The sequence below is a fragment of the Belonocnema kinseyi genome, chromosome 8 (genome assembly GCF_010883055.1).
Source record: "Belonocnema kinseyi isolate 2016_QV_RU_SX_M_011 chromosome 8, B_treatae_v1, whole genome shotgun sequence".
Taxonomy (NCBI): Eukaryota; Metazoa; Arthropoda; class Insecta; order Hymenoptera; family Cynipidae; genus Belonocnema; species Belonocnema kinseyi.
Genome location: NC_046664.1, coordinates 29,368,371 through 29,389,803, shown reverse-complemented (window position 1 = coordinate 29,389,803; position 21,433 = coordinate 29,368,371). Strand labels below are relative to the sequence as shown.

Sequence of the window (21,433 nt, the reverse complement as noted above, 5' to 3'; positions counted from 1 at the left end):
CAGTTCCCAAATTACTAATTATGGGAAAATTGGAAAAAATATTATTGTAAAAATGATAAATAAATAAAATAAATTACCTAAGGAACGGGCATCTAAAATACAGATAAGGACCAAATATAAAGGCTTATTTGTTCAATTTATTTCACAGTAAATTACGATATAACAGTGAAGTTTATAATCAAAGTGCCTGAATTATTTCATAGCCCGGTTCAAAGAAACAATCACATAATACGTAGTTTGAATAATGCATTTAAAAAATGAATATTTTTTTGTGCAGCCTTTCGCTATAATATAATAATCTACAATCTCACACGCTCAAATTTAAAACCTTATCAATAAGGTACATCTCCAAGTCTTATGTCGCTCAATACCATTGTTTCGCATCTTACAGGCATTATAATAAAACAAATACCGACGAATTCACTCAATTGCTTTTTTTCTTTGTTGTTGTTGTTGACATTAAAGTTTTTCCCACAAATTCCAAATACATTCTTGATCCAATACATATATACCAAGTAAATAGACCACCTCCCACATGCATTCAAAATCGTCATTACCAATTCATTAATTAATGTTTTCTTCAATAAAACGACGACTCGTCAACTAAAAAAGGGGAAAAAAGAAAAACACAACAACATATCATAACGAATAAAAAAAAAATTTAAGAGAAGAATTCACCGACTTTCATGATATATTTGTGAGGACAAAATGTGGAATCAAAAGTAGTAACTGACCAACTACTAATTCATTTTTACATTTACTATATTACTATCATTATTATTATAGTCATCATTTTTTCAACTAAAAATTAGTGCTGCATTGAAGAATCATTAAATACGCCCCTAAAAAGCAGGACCCTATCTATTTTCAGAATTACTAAATTACCAATTGTAGGTTTGTATGCGGTATTAGCATGAGCGACGCGTGTATAAAATGAACTTAAATCGAAGTCACTAAAACTCCTTTTCCTTTCCTCTCTCTCTCTCTACCTCGCGCCATTTTTCGCAAATCCTTCAATCGTCATTACATTATAATACTAAATGCCGCTACTTTGTAATACACTCAATACATTGACGAATACATGTCACAAAGTATAGTGAAATATTCGCGCCTGTCTACGAGCGCGAAACTCGTACAATTTTTTTTTTCAAAAAAAAAAAAAAAAAAGAAAATTTAAGACATCGAAATGTCTTCCGCGTGGTCAACCTTTGGTTCTTCCGGATACGTCAAGCCAAAGAGTGCCTGCAAAGCAGCCTTTGCCGTTATCTTCTTAGCGTCCTTCTTATTTTTTGCTGCAAAAAAAAAAACACAAACAAATAAATATAAAATTGTTTAATAAAAAAAAAACATTTACAAAAATTCGAAAATATTTTACAAATGGTTACAAAATTCCACGACTCTCAGGTATAATTTTGAAAAATTCCAGGTCTACTTTTTTTTAATTTAACAAATTATTATAAAATGATAATAAGTTTATCAGTAAGAGTTCTATTGAATTCAAAACAATTTTCAATAATATTTTTATAAAGTGAAAAAAAAAACTATTCTGTAATAATAACCATATTATTTTTCTTTTTTCATTAATTTCTGAACAATTATAGTCGAACTATTTATGCAAAGATTAGATCGCAAGAAGTAACAAAAAATTTTTATTTAATTTGTTACACTTCGCCTTTTTCTTAGGTTTTTTTCTCTCCAATTTTCAAATATAGAAGTATCTATAAAATACTAAATTGTTAAGACTGAAATCGACGATTAAAAAAGTTCGCAATTTTTCCAAATTCCACAACTTTTACCAGTTTTCCGGTCACTTTTTTTAAATTCCATTACTTTTCCAAGGTTTCCAGGTATTTTTTTTTAATTCCATAACTTCCAGGTTATTAAACACTTTTTAAAATTTCCACGAGCTTTCCAGGTCTTGTGGCAAACCTGACTTTCCCTGACCATTAATATTTAAAGACCAGATAGTTACAAGCCAAACAGAAATAATTTTTCAGAAGAATATATAATTCAACCAGAATTGAATTTTCGAAAATATAATTGAATTTACAACCCAAAAAAGTAATTCTTAACAAAGTAGTTAAACTTTTAATTTCTCTCTCAATTCAAAAAAAGAGTTTATTTTCAACGATAGATGATGAAATTGTAAGAAATTAGTTTAACTTAGAAACCAAGTTGCTAAATAACGAATTTTCAACAAAAGTTCGAAGTCTATCTATTTAAATTTTAAAGTAAATTAATTAATTTTTCAATGAAAAAAATAACAATTTTTGTTAGCAAAAATCAACCGAAAACATGAAATTTTAAACAAGAAGATTCACTTTCTACCGAAAAAAAGGAATTTTCAACAAAATTCAAGAATTCTTAACAAAAAAGTTGAATTTTCAATTAAAAAAGATGCATTTTTAAATAATAAGATTAATTTACTATAAAAAAACACGAATTTTCAATTTTATTCAAAAATTTTCAACCAAAAAGTTGAATTTTTAGGAAAAAAAAATATTTTTTTTATTAAGAAAAATGTTCAACTTTCAAGTGTAGAGTCGCTTAATGTTGATGAAAAAAAAAAATTTCTACCGGAAAAAAAATTTTTTAAACAAAATTCAAAAAATCTCAATCAAAATGTTAAATTTTTAACAAAAAGATTGATTTACTACCAGAAAGACGAATTTGTAACAAAATTTAAGAATTTTAAACTTAAAAGTTGATTTTTAACTTTAAAAAAAGAAGAAATTTTAAACAAAAATTGAATTTTGCAGAATTGTGAAATAATTCTCAACCAAAAAGTTGAATTTTTAAAAAAGAATTTACTTTTAAGAAAGTAGTTGAACTTTACACGCAAATTGCTACTAACTTTGCAAAGAAATAGATATATTTTTAAACAAAAAATAAATACAAAAAAAAAGAATTTCCATCGAAATTCAAGAATTTGTAACAAAATTAAAGAATTCTGAACTAAAAAGTTGATTTTTAACTAATCAAGAAGAAATTTGATAAAAGTTGAATTCTTCAGAAAGAACGATTTTTTTTTATTTCTAAGAAATCAGTTCAACTTGAAAACCTAGATAAATTTTAAACAAAAAAGATTCAGTTTTGAAAAAAAAAGATTGATTTTCTTCTTTAAAAAAAAAAAACAAAATGTACAACAAATTCAAAAACTGAGAAAGAATTCTCAATCAAAAAGTTGAATTTTCAACTTTTAGGCCTAGTTCCTAAAATTTTTAAAAATAAATTTTATACAAAAAAAAATTTCTTTAAACAAAATTCAAGAAATCTCAACCAAAATGTTAAATTATTAAATAAACAAAATTAATTTTTAAAGAAAAAAAAATAATTTACTACCAGAAAGGCGAATTTGTAACAAAATTCAAGAATTCAGAACTAAAAAGCTGATTTTTAACTAAAAAAAGAAGACATTTTAAACAATAGTCGAATTTTTAGAAAGAACCAAAAGGATTGATTTTCTTCCGAAAAAGAACTTTCAGCCAAATTCAAGAATTTTGAAAGAATTTTCAACCAAAAAATTGAATTTTTAGGTAAAATTTTTTTCTATATTTAAAAAAATAGTTCAAAGAACTCTCAACGAAAAAGTTTAATTTTCAATTATAAAATATGGATTTTTAAATAATAATTTAATTTAGTACAAACGAACAAAACAGGAATTTTCAATTATATTCAAGAAATCTCAACCAAAAAGATTAATTTGTTAGGAAAGAAATATTTTTTTAATTTTTAAGAAAGTTGTTCAACTTTCAATTCTAGTTGTTAAATTGCTAAACAAAAAAATTAATTTTCTACGGAAAAAAAAACAATCATTTTAAACAAAATTCAAGACATCTCAAACAAAATGTTAAATTTTTAAATAAACAAAATAAATTTACTACCCGAAAGGCATACTTGGTATAACAAAATTCAAGAATTCGGAACTAATATTTGATTTTTAACTAAAAGAGAAGAAATTTTAAACAAAAGTCGAGATTTTTCAGAAAGAGAGAAAAAGTTTTATATCAAAGAAATTATTTCAACTTTAAAACCTAGTTGTTAAATGTTTAATAGTCCTGGACTCATCATTTAAAAGTGATTGAAATAAACATCATCTCTCTAAAAACGTGACTTGAGAAGAAAAAAAAAGTCTAAAAAAAAAGGCGTTCCTTATCGAAATTACCTTAAATTTTCAAGAAAATATATTTTTCAAAATCAAAGAAAAGAAAAAAAAAAAGAAAAACAAAAAATTACCTGTTCCTGTGTATTCTGTTCCATCAATATCAACGCCAAGTGTGAACATAGTATTGGGTGGATTTCCCACACGGGCAACTTCGGTATAGGCCAAACCCGGTCTCATTTGATTCAGCAGCATCACGGGATGCACAGTTGTTGCATTGGCCGGCAACTCCTTCTGCACAATTGGCTTCGTCTCTCGTTTGCTCACTTTTCCGGGCGAGACACCCGGTCGCGGGACAGGAACAACAGTTCCCTGATTCTGCCACTCGAGAAACAGTTTGTAGAGGGCAAAGCTCGCCAATGAACTCCATGGAATCTCGTCCGGCTCTTCCGAGTTCGTCTCCATTTTCTCGCCGCCCTCGCTATTGTTCTCGTCATTCACCGACGACGAGTCGGCCTGATTCTCAATCTTCACCGGCTGGGCACCGTCAGACTCGGCGTCAATGCGCGCCTTCAGCGAAGCGGCCGTCATCTTCTCCAACAGGAGACACTTGAGCGCATTCTCAGCTGCGTTTTGACGCGCGAGCGGCTTTGACAGACCCTGTCCGACATACGTCTTTCCGTCGATCTAAACAACCGACAAAATTATCATAATCAGTTTCGTCGTAATAATTTATTTCCAGAAAAAGATTTTCCCACTTTTATTATATTCCGAGAGTATTTTCATAATTTTCTCATCTTTCCTTGATTATAGTTTTTCCTTTTCCGTGATTAATATTCAAATACGTGAATTTTAATCTTGCAATACAATTAACTTAGAATATTTTATCAAATGAATAAACCAGTATCTCAGGCACTTGAGGGCACACTGGGTATAAAACACCCAGCGACTTATTTGTACTTTAAAAAAACGTAACAAATTCTAGCAAATGGAACATATGGCGCCAAATTAACAAATGACTTGAAAAACTACTATTCGATGACATTATCACTAATTTTGATTTTTATTATTTGTATACAGTTTAAGATCAATAAAATAGTTTAATCACGTAAAGTACGGTGTTTCATTTTCCATTGAATTGGAGCTATTATTTTTCAGAATAAATACTTTTTTTTTGGACTAATTCTATTTTTGAAGCGCCGTATCTCGTAAGTATTCAGGTCAAAATTTAAGTAAAAATATCAAAAACTTAAAAAGTTATTAACTTTTAGAATAAAGTCATTTTTAAATTTTTTCCAAAAAGGATTTTTTTAACCACTTTAAATTTCAAAAAACTATTATGAAACCTTTTTCTCCTCAAACTTGATAGATGAAACATCATTAATTGATTTTCCTGTAAAGAACTATCCAATACCGTCGGCACAGCACACTTTTTAATACCTTTGGGTGCTCAACACCCATTATGTAATTTTACGGAAGTGTGCCCTTTAAGGGTTAAAATCTTCCAATTTATTAATTTATTTTAAACAAAAAAAGTCTTCTACTATAAAAGATGGCTTTTTTAAACAAAAAAATAATTTTTAACGAAACTGATACGTTTTTTTAATTAGCAGAAATGAAATTTCAAACTAAATTTTGTTTTTTCACCAAAAAAGGAGACTTCAAATAAAGAATATCGATTTAAAAAACGAGAAAGTTACATTTCCAGTTAAAAAATTAGTTAAAAAAAATAATAAGAGGGCTTTTCCACAAAACAGTTAAATTTTCAACCACACATGAGCCTTCAATCAAAAAAATAAATTTTTAACAATACAGTTTAACTTTCACCCAATTAGTTGAGTTATTAATTAAAAAAGATTAATTTTCAAGAAATTCGTTGAATTTTCAACCAAATCTTTAAAAAAAAAATGAATACTCAAGCAAAGAATAATTATTTTTAACCAAAAAATTTAATCAAGAAATAATCCTAAAAAGGATAAGTTTTTAACTAAATTGTTAAATTATCTATCAAAGGGTTGCATTTTTATACAACAAAAAAAGATAGAATTTCTTTTATAACATATGCATTTTTTAATTGAACATAGTAGTTGAATTTGCATCCGAAACATTCCACTTGACTTTTCTAGATGAAAATACGAATTTTTTAACAAAAATAATTTTTTACGAAATAAATTAAACCTCCAATCCAAAAAGAGGAATTTTTTAAATAAAAAGGATCAATTGGTATAAAAATTGTTTGATTATCTACCAAATAGTTGCATTTTAATAAAAAAAAGTATCAAATTTCTCTGAAAACAGATTAATTTTTTTTTTATCAAGAAAAAAGTTGAATTTGCATCCAAGAAAGATTTCAGTTAATTTTTCAACACCAGATTGCAAATTTTTAACCAAAAATAAAATTTCTAGGAAATAGTTTAATTTGCAACAAAACGTGAGAATTTTTAACCTGAAAGTATGACTTTTTAACAATATATTTTAATTTTGAATTTTTGAATCAAACAGTATAGGTTTTTAACTAAAAATTATGACTTTTGAACATGATTAGGTGTATTTTTAAATAAACATGACCAAAAAAAACTAGTTGAATTTTCGTCCAACAATATTTCAATTGACTTATCAATAGAAAAATACAAATTTTAAACAAAATGTGAATTTTCTCTTACTCTACATAACTTAATTTCTAGAAATGTCTTGCTGGTTTTTTATAAACGGCAAAATTCAGTATTTCAGATACTGAATTAAAAACTTATTTACTTATTTTAAACAAAAAAATTTACTTTCTACAATAAAATATGGCCTTTTAACAAAATACTTGAATTTTCAACAAAATATATAAATTTTCCACATAATAATTTGAATTTTCAATAAAAAAAAGATGGCATTTATACAAGGAGTTTTAAAACCAAAAAGATGAATTTTGCGTAAATATTTTCCACTCAAAAAATATGAATGAAAGTTTATCTAAAATATGGCGAAAAAATGATTTTTCAGCAAAAAATTTATTTCCCCCGAAACTGATGAATTTCTATTCAACAAAAATTAAAATTCAAACCAAGAACATTATCTTTTATTCCAAAATAGGATTTTCAACTAAAAAATATAAATCTTAAAAAATTGTAAATTACGTTTTTTCACAAAAAATGAGTTTCCACGAAAAAAAAATTGAAATTTCAGTTGAAAAGACGAATTTTTTTAAACAAAAAAGGACGAGTTTTTAACAAAATATTTGAATTCTCTACCAAATAGTTGCATTTTTACCAAAAAAAAAAAAAAGATTAAATTTGTACAGAAAGAGATGAATTTTTAAATAAAAAACGACAATTGTTTTGTTTCAATTTAAACTTTCAACCAGAAAAGATTTCAGTTCATTTTTCCACCTCAAAATATAAATGATAAACAAAAAGTACATTTTCGACAAAACAGTAGGATTTCCAACAAAAAAAATATGACAGATGAAAACAGATAAATACAAATGAAACTGATGAATTTTTAATTTAAAAAATTTAAATATTTTTAAACAATAAAGTTGAATTTTCACACAAAAAAGATTTCAATTTTCTTCTCTATACCAAAATATAAATTTTAAACAAGAAATAAAATTTCTTCAAAATAGTTCAATTTTCAACAAAACAGCATCATAATTGTTGAATATTCAATCAAACAGGTGCACTTTTATATCAGAAAAAAACTCTTTTAACAGATTTTTTTTTTAATTTAAAAAAATATTTTTAAAATCGTTAAATTTCCATTCCAAAAAGATTCCAGTTCACTTTCCAGCACCAGAATCTTTAACCAAAAAAGAAAAGATGCAATATTTAAACTGAAAAAAGATCAACTTTTAAATCAAAAAAGAATAATGATAAAAAACAAATTAGTTCTCATAAAAAAATAATAAAAAAATCACTTATGTCTCAGCAACAAAATATGATTTTTAAACAAAATGTTAATAATATTCTACGAAAAGTTGAATTTTCAACCCAAAGAGACGATTTTTTTTCGGTGCAAATTTGCAAAAATGACGTTGCAGAATTAAAAAAAAAAAAAGACAATCGAGGGAAAACAACTCACCTCAGCGTGAACAAGGAAGAGAGAGTTGGTCATTGACGTCTGAGTTTCTGGGAAGGTAAACTGCACTCCAGTTTTCATTTCGTTGAGGACCATAATGGCGTTCTTGGGTTGAAGAGTTCTGCGCAAACGCTGGTTCATGCGCAATCTCTTGAGCTTGCGGTTTACCTTCACTGTGAAATGTAAAAACAAAAATTCATGAGCAAGACAAACATTTGCGAAAAATCACAATTTTTTTCAAAAAGCACTTGTTATCAGCAATTACTTTCACATTGACTTTTCGTTTGCTAGAGCTCAACAGCATTTCTACCAGAGCACCTTGCATGCCGATGGTCTTCAAATTTGCGCAGTGATATTTCATCATTAAAAACAAAACAAAATCAAGACTGAATATACTATTTTTTGGTATTTTTCATTCAGTAATTTAATTATAAAATTAATTAAAATTCTAATGTTTTGAATGCATTTGTAATTTTCTTCAATGAACGACCGTTGAAAATTCATTTTTTATTTTCTCCAATTTTTTAAAAACAAAATTCAAGAAATCGCAATCATAATGTTAAATTTTTAAATAAACAAAATTAATTTTTAAACAAAAAAAATTATTTTACTACCAGAAAGGCGAATTTGTAACAATACTCGAGAATTCTGAACTAAAAAGTTGAATTTTCAACTAAAAACGACGAATTTTTTGACAAAAAGTTGAACTTTTCAGAAAGAAAGAAATTTTTTTTTATTTCTAAGAAATTAGTTCCTCTGCAAAACCTAGTTGTTTAATTTTTAACCAAGAAGATGAATTTTTGAACAAGATTCATTTTTTACCGAAAAATTTACACCGTTGCCAAAAACTTAACTCTTAACCATTTAGTTTTCAGTTTTTCTTTTTTAATCGGCAAATAATATTTAGCAAACCAATAGACATTCAATGGATTCTCAGTAGGGACTTGAAAGAATTTTTAAAAAATGTCAATTTCGGAAAAAAATGGCTTGACCAGTATACACTTTTTTTAGATCTCAGATTTTTCTAGGTTTAATTTTCACAGTACTATATTAATTTAAAATAAAACCGCTTCAAATTCCTAACTTTTCAAGTAAAATAATTGAATTTTTAACAAGATTGATGAACTTTTAACCTAGGGGTTGCAGCTTCAACCAAAAAGATTAATTTCCAATCAAAAAGATTATGTTTCAACAAAATATATGAAATCTCAACCAAACAGTTAAATTTTTCAGCTAAAAAAAGATCGATTTTCCACCAAACAGTTGAATTTTCAACTAAAAAAGACAAATCTTCAACCACATAACTGAATTTAGAAAGATAACTTTCTAACAAAAAGACGGATTTTCAAGCAAATAAATAAATTTTCAACCTGAATGGTTTAATTTTAAATTTAAAAAATAAATAATTACAGCTGAACTGATTAGTCTCTATCTACAATTATTGAATTTTCAACCGAGAAAATGAATTTCTTAACAAAAAACCACGCAATTTTAACTAAAATAGATCATTTCTCAACCAAAAATTCAAGTTAAAAAATAGATATTCAATTTCAATATGATGTCAATGATATTCGATTTCAATTGATGTAGTTAACTTTTTAGCTAAAAAAATTACTTTTCACAACAAGAAAAACGAGCGTTCAAAACAAAAGTTTCAAAAAAATAATTACATTTTCAACTAAAATGATGAATCTTTCTAAAATAATTGGATTTTTAACCAAAAAGATGAATTTTCAACTAGAAAAGATAATGTTGAACCAAAAACGGAATAATTAAATTTTTAGTAAAAAAAGAATGTTTAAACAAAGAAATTAATTTTTGATCAAAATGATGAATCTTCAACCCAAAAAAAGGGTTTTTTTAACAAAAAAATTTAACTTTCAACCAAGTAATTTTATTTCCGACCTAAAAGAAGAATTTTCAACTGAAATGATAATTATGTAATTGGAGTATTTTAATTTTTCAAAGAAAAAAAGAATTTTTAAATAACATAATTTTAAAAAATAGAGACAATTTTCTACCAAAAAGTCAAAGTTTCAACTTGAATAGTTTCATTTTCAGTAATAAAAATCAATTGTCAGCCAAACAAAAAATTAATTTTCAACCAGGAAAATGAACATTCAATTCAAATGATGAATCAACAAAAAAATTAATTTTCAACTAGATTGTTACTTTCAAAAGAGTAATCAAATTATTATTCCAAAAAAAAAGATTAATTCTCAACGAAAAATGTAAGAAGTTGATATTACAACCAAAAAAAGATTTTAATTTTTAATGAAAAACAGTTAAATTGAACCAAAAAAGGCGATTTTTTAACGTGAATTGAATTCCCAATAAAGACACATTTTTCAGTCAAGAGAGAGATAAAATTACAAACAAACTGTTGAATTTTCAAGTACAAAGACGGCCCAATCAAAAAAATTATTTTTATAACATTAGAGAATTAATTTCCATTGAAATAGATGATTTTTACAACAGAAATTAAACCAGTTCAAAAAATAAATAAAAAATTTAAAAAAAAAAAGAATTTTCAACAAAACTGGTAAATACAGTAAAATAAAGCTACTTTTACAAATTAAGAATCATTGTTTTTCAAATTTAGGTTGCAATTTAAAAAAAAGAATTATGCACGCTTTCGAAAAAATGCCATGACTTCAAAAAAAAATCCCTGATATTTCCAGGCATATAAAAAACAAAAGTGAATTTTCAACCAGAAAGACGAACATTAAATTCAAATGATGAATCAAACAAATTAATTTTCAATACGAGTTTATCTATCAACAAATCAATCAAATTTGTAATCAAAAAAAGATGAATTCTCAACGAAAAATCTAAACAGTTGATATTATAATCGAAAGAGTTCATTTTTTTTATTGTCAAAAACCGTTGAATTTTCATTTAAGAAAGATTTTTTTTCAATTGAGAGAAAAAATTGCAAAAAAAATCTTGAATTTTCAAGCAAAAAAGTAAAAACAAAACTGTTAAATACAGTAATATAAAGCTACTTTTACTAATCAAATAGTTGAATTTTGAACCCGAACATATCAGTTTTCAACCAAAAACAGCTGAAAAAATTAATTTTCCACACACAAAAAAAAAATATTGTTAAAACTGGCATAAATTTTAAACTAAAAACAATAAATATTCAACTGTAAGACATGAATTTTAAAACATAAAAAAAAAACCTACGAATTTATGATTTTTAAATACACAAACAACTTTTTAAAATGGCTACTTACATCCTGGAGTCTTGCGTCTCCATCTTGGCTGATCCTGGACATCCATGCCCTCCACATTTTCACCCTCAACCTTGTTTTCGACTGCTGCATTGTTGATGACCGGCGCGACAGGTGTTGGGACAGCCGCATTCATCTGATTTTGATTCTGATTCAATTGTGGCGAGGCCGTTGGTGTTGGCGCTGGGGTCGCGGGTGACTGCTTGAGAATCGGCTTCAAGCGTTGAGCCTGAGGAGTTCCAACTGCCGCCTGTTGCTGCTGCTGCTGCTGTTGTTGTTGCTGCTGCTGCTGCTTCAACTGCTGTTGCAGCTGCTGCTGCTGCAACTGCTGAGTTGTCGGTTTACCCTGCTGCTGGTTCTGCATCCTCGCCTGCTGTTGATTCGGAGTCTGCGGCTGTTGCTGCTGGCCCTTAAACTGCTGGACATTGCCAGGTTTGTAGTTGCCTTGCTGACTCGCCGGAGTTGATTGGCTTGTTTGGTAATTGCCTTGCTGAGAGAACTATAAAACACAGGGTGGGTCGCCGCTAGACAAGGAACCTCTACGGTTGTGCTATCCCACCAAGGCCCAGCATCACAAAATTTGCTTTCGGCAACCTAACGCTGCCCCCATAGATGGCACCAGCCTCATTCCTGTTTCTTAACTCGTAACTAAGCTCAGTTCACATATACAGCGTGAAGAGTTCGCATGTCATTCATGAATGTCAAGAAACCTTGACACACAACACGCCACCAAATCTGTGCTTGCGAGACAATTTCAATCCGATGAAAAACAAAAAATCGTTTCGTCGCATCTTTCAAATGGACGAGAACAATAACAACAACAAAAACAACAAGCCCTTCATCAGGGGAGCGCTATGTTTAAATTGGGTTGAAATTTCAATTTCGTTCTTGTCGTGATAATAACAAACGAATTGTCAATCGCCAATGGCAGAGAAGTGTGTTTATCCTGATAGACCCAGGTACGAGTTCAGGACGCTATTTTTAAGGAAACGGCCTGTGGCACATTGCATGCTATGAGGGCAACTGGCAAAACTTGCCCCTGGCGGTATGCACCTCCTCGGTATTGTTGTATAGCTACTAGAGCCTGCATTGCAGGAAAGGGGAATAGGGACCTCTAATTAGTACATGCAAGTAAAAAATACAAATTCCCCTTCCACTCTTTATAACACCGGAAACAGCACCATTGGGAGGGAATAATCCTCAAATCCCAAACTTGGCTCTAAATAGTATCATCTACGTATTTTCGACGGGATGCACTGATTCGCGGAACCAGGGTGTCTAGTGATCAGCCAATTTCAAATTGCCGCCTTTTTTATCGGACCAATTCAAAGCTGTACTTTTTTTAGTTTTGGCAATTGTTTATTTACACGTGCCATTTTAACCGAGGAAAAATTTTAACAATCAAAACTTAAAAGTTGAACACGTCTGAATTTTATACTTATAAAATGTAACCTCAACAAATTTTGGTTTAAGATATTTTTAATTCAAACGCTTAATAATTTAGACGTATAAAAAGGACGATTTTAAATTAAATGTCGTTAAACTGCAAATATTCCAATTTTCAGAACTCTCTAATATTTAAAAAGATTTCTGGATCAAAAATATATATCCTACCTGTCAATTTTAAAGCTCTAAATTAAAAAATGAATCAATAAATTTGTAATTGTTTTAAATTATATATGACTAATTTTAAATTAAAAACCTTGAAAAATTGAACAATCAAATTTTGTTTTTAAATAAACACTTTGTTTATATCGTAAGTATTTTTAAATTGCTAATTGTTCAATTGTTATTTATACATCGAAATTAAACACTTTCGATTAAAAATTAAGAATGGAACGTTTAAATTAACACTGAAATTTGAACGATACAAGGCTAATTCAAATATTTTATAAATATTAAAAAATTGTTATTTTTAAAACTAAAAGCATATTTGTATAGGATTTCAAATTAAATAAAAGCGTTCATTTTGTTATTTTAAAATTCAAAACTTTTTAGATTTTCAACGTTTAACGAGTTTTTAAGCAAAAAAGTACGACTTAAACAAAAAAGTGAATTTTATCTTACTCGACGTAACTTCATTTCTAAAAGTGGTTTGCTAGTTTTTTATAAACGGAATAATTCAGTATTTCAAATACAAATCTACAATTGATTTATTTATTTAAAAAAAAGTACTTTCCACAATAAACGATGGTCTTTAATAAATATTTTCCACACAAAAAATGAATGAAACTTAATCTAAAATATGACGAAAACATGACTTCTCAGCAAAAAAAAAATAATTTTCCACAAAACTGATAAATGTTTATCCAACAAAAATGAAATTTCAAACCAAGAAAATTATTATATTTTATTCTAAAATAGGATGTCCAACTAAAAAATATCAATCTTAAAAAAATTGTAAGTTACATTTTCAGTTAAGAAATAAATTTCCATGGGACTTTTCAGTATCAAATGGTGAATTTTTAAACAAAACAAAAAAATAAATAAGTTTCCACGAAAAAAAAATGAAATTTCAATCGAAAAAGACGAATTTTTTCAACAAAAAAAAAAGGACGAGTTTCTACCAAAAAAGTTGAATTCTCTACCAAATAGTTGCATTTTTACCTAAAGAAGATTAAACTTGTACTAAAACAGATGAATTTTTAAATAAAAAAAACGACAATTTTTTTGTTTCAAGTTAAACTTTCACCCAGAAAAGATTTCAGTTCATTTTTCAACCCCAAAATATAAAATATGAAATTGAGGCTTAACGAATTTTGATTTCAGACTTCAATTCAAACGCTCAATAATTTACACGTATAAAATACACAATTTTAACCACTTTTAAACTAAACAATTTTTAATTAAATGTCGTTAAAACGATTTTTTCAACAAAAATTTGTATGGATTGAAATGTTTATTAAATTGTCACGTTAAGTTATGCAAATCTAACATTTTTACACTTATTGTTAACATTAAATTCGCCGTTTTCCTCGAATTCAACATTTAAAAATTGGATTCTCAAAAATTGAAAATTTTAATTTTTAACTGTTAAAAATGTAAATATTAATAAATTCATTTTTATTCCATTTTCAACAGTCGAACATTAAAGAAAAAAGTGAAAGGTGTATTTTATTTAGATTTTTATAATTGTAATATTTAAAAAATTAAACATGAGCGTTTAATAAATAAAAATTTTTTTAAATGAGAAAAAAAGGCCTTCATTTGGCTCCTTTTATATAGAATTCTGACAGCTCGCAATCTATTTAACAGAACTTTAATTTGGAAACTTTTTTCAAAGAATAAAATTTTTAATAATTTAAAAAATGACCAATTATAAAATACAGATTTAAGTAGTCGTCGACGAATCGATCGTAAAAGGACAAACCTCAAAGAAAAAATTGGACGATTCCATGACAATCTCATTGATGAAAATGAAAAAATCGATAGAAAAAAATATAGATTTTGAGTATAAAAAAAATCCGATCCTAAATAAAATTCTCGATCCGTTAGACACCCTGGATGCACAATTTCGCACTTCTTGACAATTCACAGTTGCATTAGCACTCCTGCCAGACTAAACTATGAAAAAATAAATTGTTCTCAATTTCAAATTTTACTTTCAGATCAATGAAGGCTCCTAATATTAATTTTAATCCAATCCAATACAAAATTTCGGTCACTTAATATAATTCCGGATCAGATAGACCTGATTTTCAATCTTTTATTACTAAAATAATAAAAATTTTCTTAAATCTTGAAATCTACATTTTATTTTCAAATATCTAGACTCTTTACTCTGGCAATAGCGCTCACATTCGTGGCTTGTTGAGTTCTGAAGTTTTCTGAAATTGTTCGGAAAGCTTCTTGATCTGGTACTATGAATTTAAAATTGAATTATCGAAAACTAGACTCTATTCACTACTAATAAATTAGGTTTAATCTATTTTAACTATACAAAATTTACCCTTATATTTCAGACTCAAAAGTGATTTCTAGAGGACCTTACCTGCATAACCGATTCATAAATGATGAAAAAAAAAGAATTTTCTTTAAAAAAGCTCAAAAATAAAAACAATTTTAAATTTTAAAATCATACCAAAAATGAAATGTCTAAAAGCACTGAAAAAAATCTTCAGGCCAATTAACGATGCGTCTACGTAATCTGACCATAGTCAAACGTCATTACAAGTTTTTTTTGCACAATTTATTTATTCTTTAAAAAATTGCCAAAAATTAGTGACAACTCATTAAAGAAAATCTCCAGGCGTACAAGTAAGAAAATAAAGTTTTAATGTGAACAAACTAGGCACACCCACTGCTAATAAACTTAAAGATTTCCCCAGTGCGTTATTATAGGGCAGATATAATATTTAGAGCCATATTTCTTGTAATTAAAAAAAAAAAACAATGGAATAACACTTTTTCTGATTGTTAATTATTATAAAATAAATATGACTAAATTCTAATTGGAGTCCAAAACACTAAGATAGGGCCTCACAGACCCTGCAGGATAAAATATAGGTGCCAAAAAAGGTGTACTTTTTTGTGCTCTCAAAGGATAAAAAATGCAGGATAAATGCATTATGTTTCAAAATAATTCAAGTAAAAATCAAAAGAATTCAAATGTATTGAAATTTTGTTTTGTAAAATTGGAATGCATTTGGAGGATTTTAAGGCAAACGAGAAGAATTCGGTGAAATTCATCAAAATTCAAGGCGGTTAAAAAAAAATTCAAATGAATTGAGAATTGAAAAGTATATAAAAAAAATGATAAATGATAAAAAAAAGAATTTGAAGTATTTTTTAAAAAGTGAAAAAATCCATTTATTTCAGTAAAATTTGAGTTAATTTCCAGGAACTTAAGGAAACCAAGAAGAAATTAACGAAATTTCTCAGAAATAGAATTGAATTTAAAAAACAATAAAGTGAATTCGAAAAGACTAAAAAATATGACCAAATTAATTTAATTCAGCAAGTTTGAAATGAGATTAGAGAAATTACAATTATCTTATGGAAGAAAATAATAGAATTTTTTAGCAAAATAATTAAACTTCGAAACAAATATTTGAATTTATTCAACAAAAATGAATATAAATGCAGGACGAATTCCAATTTTTTTGTTTAAACTCTTCAAATTTCAGAAATAAATAAAAAAATTGCTAGGAAGCATTTAAAATTTCCTAAAATACTTGAAGTTTGAATATAATGTTTGAATTTATAGCAAAAGAATTTAAATTCTCAACAAAACAATTAGATTTTTATCCAAATATTTAAACTTTTAACAGAATATATTTGAACTTTTAATTAAAAGAGCTGAATTTAAAATAAAACTTTAATTAAAAAAAAATTAAATTATTAACAAAATAATTAAATTTTAAACCATATATTTGAATTTATTCAGGAAAAATTATTATAAATTCAGGGCAAATTCCAAATTAAAAAAAAAATCTGTTCAAATTTCAGAAATAAATAAAAAATTGCTGGGAAACGTTTAAAATTTCCTAAAATAATTAAGGTTTGAATAAAATATTTGAATTAATAATAAAATCAGTAAATTTTTATCCAAATATTTGAATTTTTAGAAGAAAATATTTGAAAAATATTTCAAAACCCTTATAATCTTTTTAAACTTTTGAAAATGCCAAAGAATTTGAAATATAAATGAATTCCAAAAAATAATTTTAAATCTTTGAAAAACTGCAGAACATTTCATTTCTCGTGAATGAATTCCTTAAAATCCACTAAAGATTATGGAATCTCGTAAAATTATATGATGATACTAACTGAAATTCTGGAAAATGTATTAAAATATTTCAAATGTTTCAAAATTGCTTCAAATTATTGAAACCTATCAAAAATATCTCCTAATCATTAAAAACATCCTGAAATATTTTCAAGTAAAGTGACTAATGTGATATTTTCATTTTAAAAAGTCGACTGTATAGCAGCCGTAATTATTTTTTTTTACAGATACTTCATACAAAAAGTTCCCGATTTTTTCTCTTTTTTTTCAAAATCTGACTTTTGGAAGTTTCAATCACATATATATTTTTTAAGTACATAAGGTACAATAGGGGATTTAGGGACGGGTCTGTGAGTCCTGTAATATTTCAGCAGCTGAAATTTAATCCATTGTATTTTAAAGCAGGTATAATACTTATTGCTAGCAAGGAAAAAAAAATGGAAAAAGTAGTAGGTTAAATAACAAAATTAAGTGCAGAAATGCAAACAAAAAATTGCTTCAAAGAAAATTCTATAACCCACTACTTCCTTAAAGTATCCACACACGTTGTGTTCTGTTTTTGTTGTTCCGTTTGCTTCAGTCTTACCAAAAAATTGCTGCAGAGTCAAAGAAGTCCCGAATTGTTTACCCTTCAGCCTTTTTATTTTACTAATAATAGAAAAAAAGTGGGCCCCCCTTATGCACGAATAACAGATTGCAATGCAGTCTTCTTCTACTGCGAAAGATGTAAATTGGGGCTCTGGGACTTTCCTAATCTGATTATTTAGCAAATGGGGGCTTACCAAACGTTTGCAAGTCTTTTTTATCGTAACATTTTCAGCAATGCAATTTCACTAATAACATTTAAACTTACACACGTACTCATTTTTTTCAAAGACAAGTACAAAACGTGTATTTTACTGCATAATAGAAATGGAAATCAAGAAATAGGAAAACTTACGGAATTGGGAGTGCCTTGTTGGTTTTGGAAATTGCCTTGGTTGTTTGGTGTTCCGGGCTGTCGTTGCTGCTGGCCTGCTATAATATTAAAATTTAAATCCGACTGTCAAAAACGAAAATTTTCAATTCGCTCCAAATATATGAAATTTATTATCACTAATTAAGAAAGTTGAAAGAAAATATCTGAATTAAACAGCGATACAATTTTTTGACGTAGGCTTCGAGCAATTTTTTTTTTTTTAGAAGGATCGAATCTCACCATATTCGATAACTTTCTAATCTCAGAAGTATGGAGCAATAACAAATAAAGAAAAATCCAAATTTAACCGTTTGGACTTTAAAAGCATCAAAATCTGGATTGTCTTTTAGAAGAGATTTAATCTCAAAATGATCTTCAAATGAATTTAAAAATCTAAAAACAAATATATGAAATAAAACTTTCTTACTGAAAATTAGGCAAAATTTTGAACACAGTTCGAAAAGTTATTTGAGGCTTCGAAGGACATTTGTATCATAAAATAAAAATAGTAAAACTTTGGTATACAATTTTTTTACATTAAAAAACGAAATGTGCACACTTGGACAACCTCAACTGCAGAAGCCTTAGAAGTAAATAAATGTAAATCTTTTAATAGGTTTACTTCTCAAAGCTTAAAACAAAAGTGATCTTACAATAAAAAAATGCATGGTTTTATTTTTCTCGGTCATACGAATGCAAATAATTTGTGGTAATTAAGACTGCTGTCTAAAATGATAGTACAGCATGGGAAATATGGTTTTTTTTTTCAAAGAATAAAAAAACAGAGGAATAAATTATTTTTAAATGAAACTAATATGGTATAGAATTTAGAAGACAGTTGAATTTTCACTAAAAAGTTTATTTTCAACCAGGAAAGATAGATTTTTAACCTAAACGGATGACTTTTTCGTAATAAAATTAATTTTCTCTCATAGAAAAAAAAATACATTTTCAAGGTAATTCAGAACCAATAAAGTTAAATTTAAAAATAAAATTATTTTTAAACAATAAAGACGAATGTTCAACCAAAAAATGTAAAACCAAAGAGTTAAAAAGACGATTTATCAACAAGAAAGTTGAATTTTCAAGGCATTTACTTAACTTTCTTTTTTAAATAATTAAAAAAATATATTCAATTTTTTAACAAAATAATTAAAATTTCAATAAAATAGTTGATTTGGAGTAAAATGATTAAATGTTTAAAAAAATATTTGAATTTTAAACAAAATAATTAAATTTTCGTCATATTATAACAAATAATTAGATTTTCATCAAGACAGTTGAATTTTTTACAAAATAATTCAATTTTCAACCAAATATTAGAATTTGGAACAAAATAATTAAATATTCAACAAAATATTTGAATTTCTAACAAAATAATTAAATTCTAAGCAAAATTTTCGAATTGTCAGCAAAATATTAGAATTTTTTGAAAAAATGATTGAAATTTCATCTAAAAATTAAATTTTTAACAAATTAGTTAAAATATTAAAGAAATAGTGGAATTTTTGAGTCAACAAGAAGTCTTTTAAAAGACAGTTGAATTAAAAAAAAAGAGATTTTAAATTAAGGAAGACGAATTTTCAACCAAAAAGTATGACTTTAACAAAATAGTGAAATTTAATGCAAAATAGATGAAATTTAAAAAAAATAATTAAATCTTCAACATAGTTGAATTTTTGACAACAAAAGTTGCATTTACAACCCAACAGTTGCAACATTACTTTAAAAAGATGGTTTGGACAAAACAGTGAAATTTAAAAAAAAATTCAAACCCCCAAAAAATGAACTTGTTACAAGGATTACTTTCCTAACATAAGAAATGAAATTTCTATATAAAAAGACGATTGTTCAACCAAAATAGTTGTAATTTTAACAAAATATGTAAATTTTCAATAAAATCGTATGAAGTTGAATTGTCAACCTAAAAAAATTAATTTTCCACCACAAGATGAATTTTTCATACAAAAATACGCATGCTCCAACAAAATGGCTGTATTTTTAACAAAACATATTTTAATTTACAACCGAACATTTGAACTTTCAATCGAAAGTTATGAATTTTCAAACAAAAAAAAACATGTTCACGCAATCTAAAATCAAGAATTTTTAGTCAACAAATATGAATTTTCTTATCAAATATTACTAAAAGTTATATTTAATCCAGTCCCGTGGCAAGCAGTTTTATAAACTCTTGAAATATTTATTAAAATGAGAGAAAAAAATGATAAACTCAACGAACAGGCGCAAATGTTCATTACAAAAATGACGACTTTTATCCGCGTTTCTAATCAATATTCAGCTTCCGCCTTCCCCCATTTATGACTCACGAGAAAAAAAGCGAAATCTCGATTTCTCACAGCTCGGCTTCACCCAACAATTAACCTCATTTCACCTACAAATTTTTATAACACGAGAATTTTTTAAATAAATAAAATTTTAATTTATTTAAACAAATTTAATTAAGATTAGCCTTAGTAATCTTATGCCCAGTCACATGAAGCTCGCGACAGCGTCATGACTCCCACCAGACTCCAAACTTAAAATACTTTACATCGAATTATCCGGAATCTAGAAGAATCAGAGGAAGCACAAACAATTTCGATTTTATTGACCTCAAAGCGACTACTAACAAGCTTTTAGCCATTTATTTCAAGTCTGATTGAAAATTTTCAAAAGAAGGCAAAATCGGGGGCTTGCTCGGCTTGTATGTCCGCCATTTTCCGCATGCCGGCGTTATTGATTTCCCTCGAGCATTTCAGTGCCCAACTACCACTTTTAAAACACGAATCATAAAATTACTGTAACAGATTTAATTTGAATGCACAAAAATAAATTGTATATGAAACGTTATCAATTTTTCTGAAGCACAGAGGATATAGACATAAAGATAAGAACACTTACCATTAGGGAAGCCCTGGTTGGTTTGCCTGCTCCTCGTATACATTTTAGTTGGGGTCGTCAGTTTGATGCTGGTGCCGAAGCAAAACAGTGAATAACAAAAGTAATGCGAAGTTTGGTACTCGCAAGTAGTGTAGAAGGTGAAGTTTGGCGAATAAAAGCGAACTGAGTTTTTCTGTATTGAAGAATTCGCGAGAGAAACTTAGCACGGCTCTCGTCCAAGAGGAAGAGGAGGAGATGAAGACTGCACAAACGGAAGTGACGGTCGAGGGCGACGGCTTCGTGTTGAGAACGGTCGAAAATGGCCGATAACAGCCGAAGTAGTCACGAGGGGAGAACTTCCGGCGGTATGTCACAACTGCGCATTTGTGCCGGAAATAACATTTTAGGACATTTTACCTTACTAGAATAATTAGGTTCGTTTAGTTAATTCAGCAAAAGTG

The 21,433-nt window shown here is 27.4% G+C and overlaps 2 protein-coding genes across 4 annotated transcripts in view; both read right to left on the bottom strand.

Annotated features, from left to right (window-relative positions):
- Positions 1-117: 117 nt before the first annotated feature.
- On the bottom strand, positions 118-21,226 carry LOC117178263 (mediator of RNA polymerase II transcription subunit 15-like). 3 transcript variants are annotated; one of them, XM_033369614.1, is made up of 6 exons: positions 20,994-21,226; positions 18,072-18,148; positions 11,407-11,902; positions 8,171-8,340; positions 4,237-4,789; positions 118-1,292 (listed from the first exon to the last, which is right to left on the bottom strand). In XM_033369614.1, the coding sequence occupies exons 1-6, from the start codon at positions 21,034-21,036 to the stop codon at positions 1,174-1,176; spliced, it is 1,458 nt and encodes a 485-aa protein (XP_033225505.1). In that variant the 5' UTR covers positions 21,037-21,226; the 3' UTR covers positions 118-1,173. The 3 variants fall into 3 exon arrangements, with proteins under 3 accessions (XP_033225505.1, XP_033225506.1, XP_033225507.1); XM_033369615.1 differs by having other exon boundaries at positions 11,407-11,821; XM_033369616.1 differs by having other exon boundaries at positions 11,407-11,818.
- The window catches only part of LOC117178264, a 21,373-nt gene continuing 20,977 nt past the window's right edge, over positions 21,038-21,433 (bottom strand). Inside the window, exon 2 of the mRNA XM_033369617.1 lies at positions 21,038-21,348. Coding sequence (XP_033225508.1) covers positions 21,038-21,348 — 311 coding nt within the window. The remainder of the gene's footprint in view (positions 21,349-21,433) is intronic.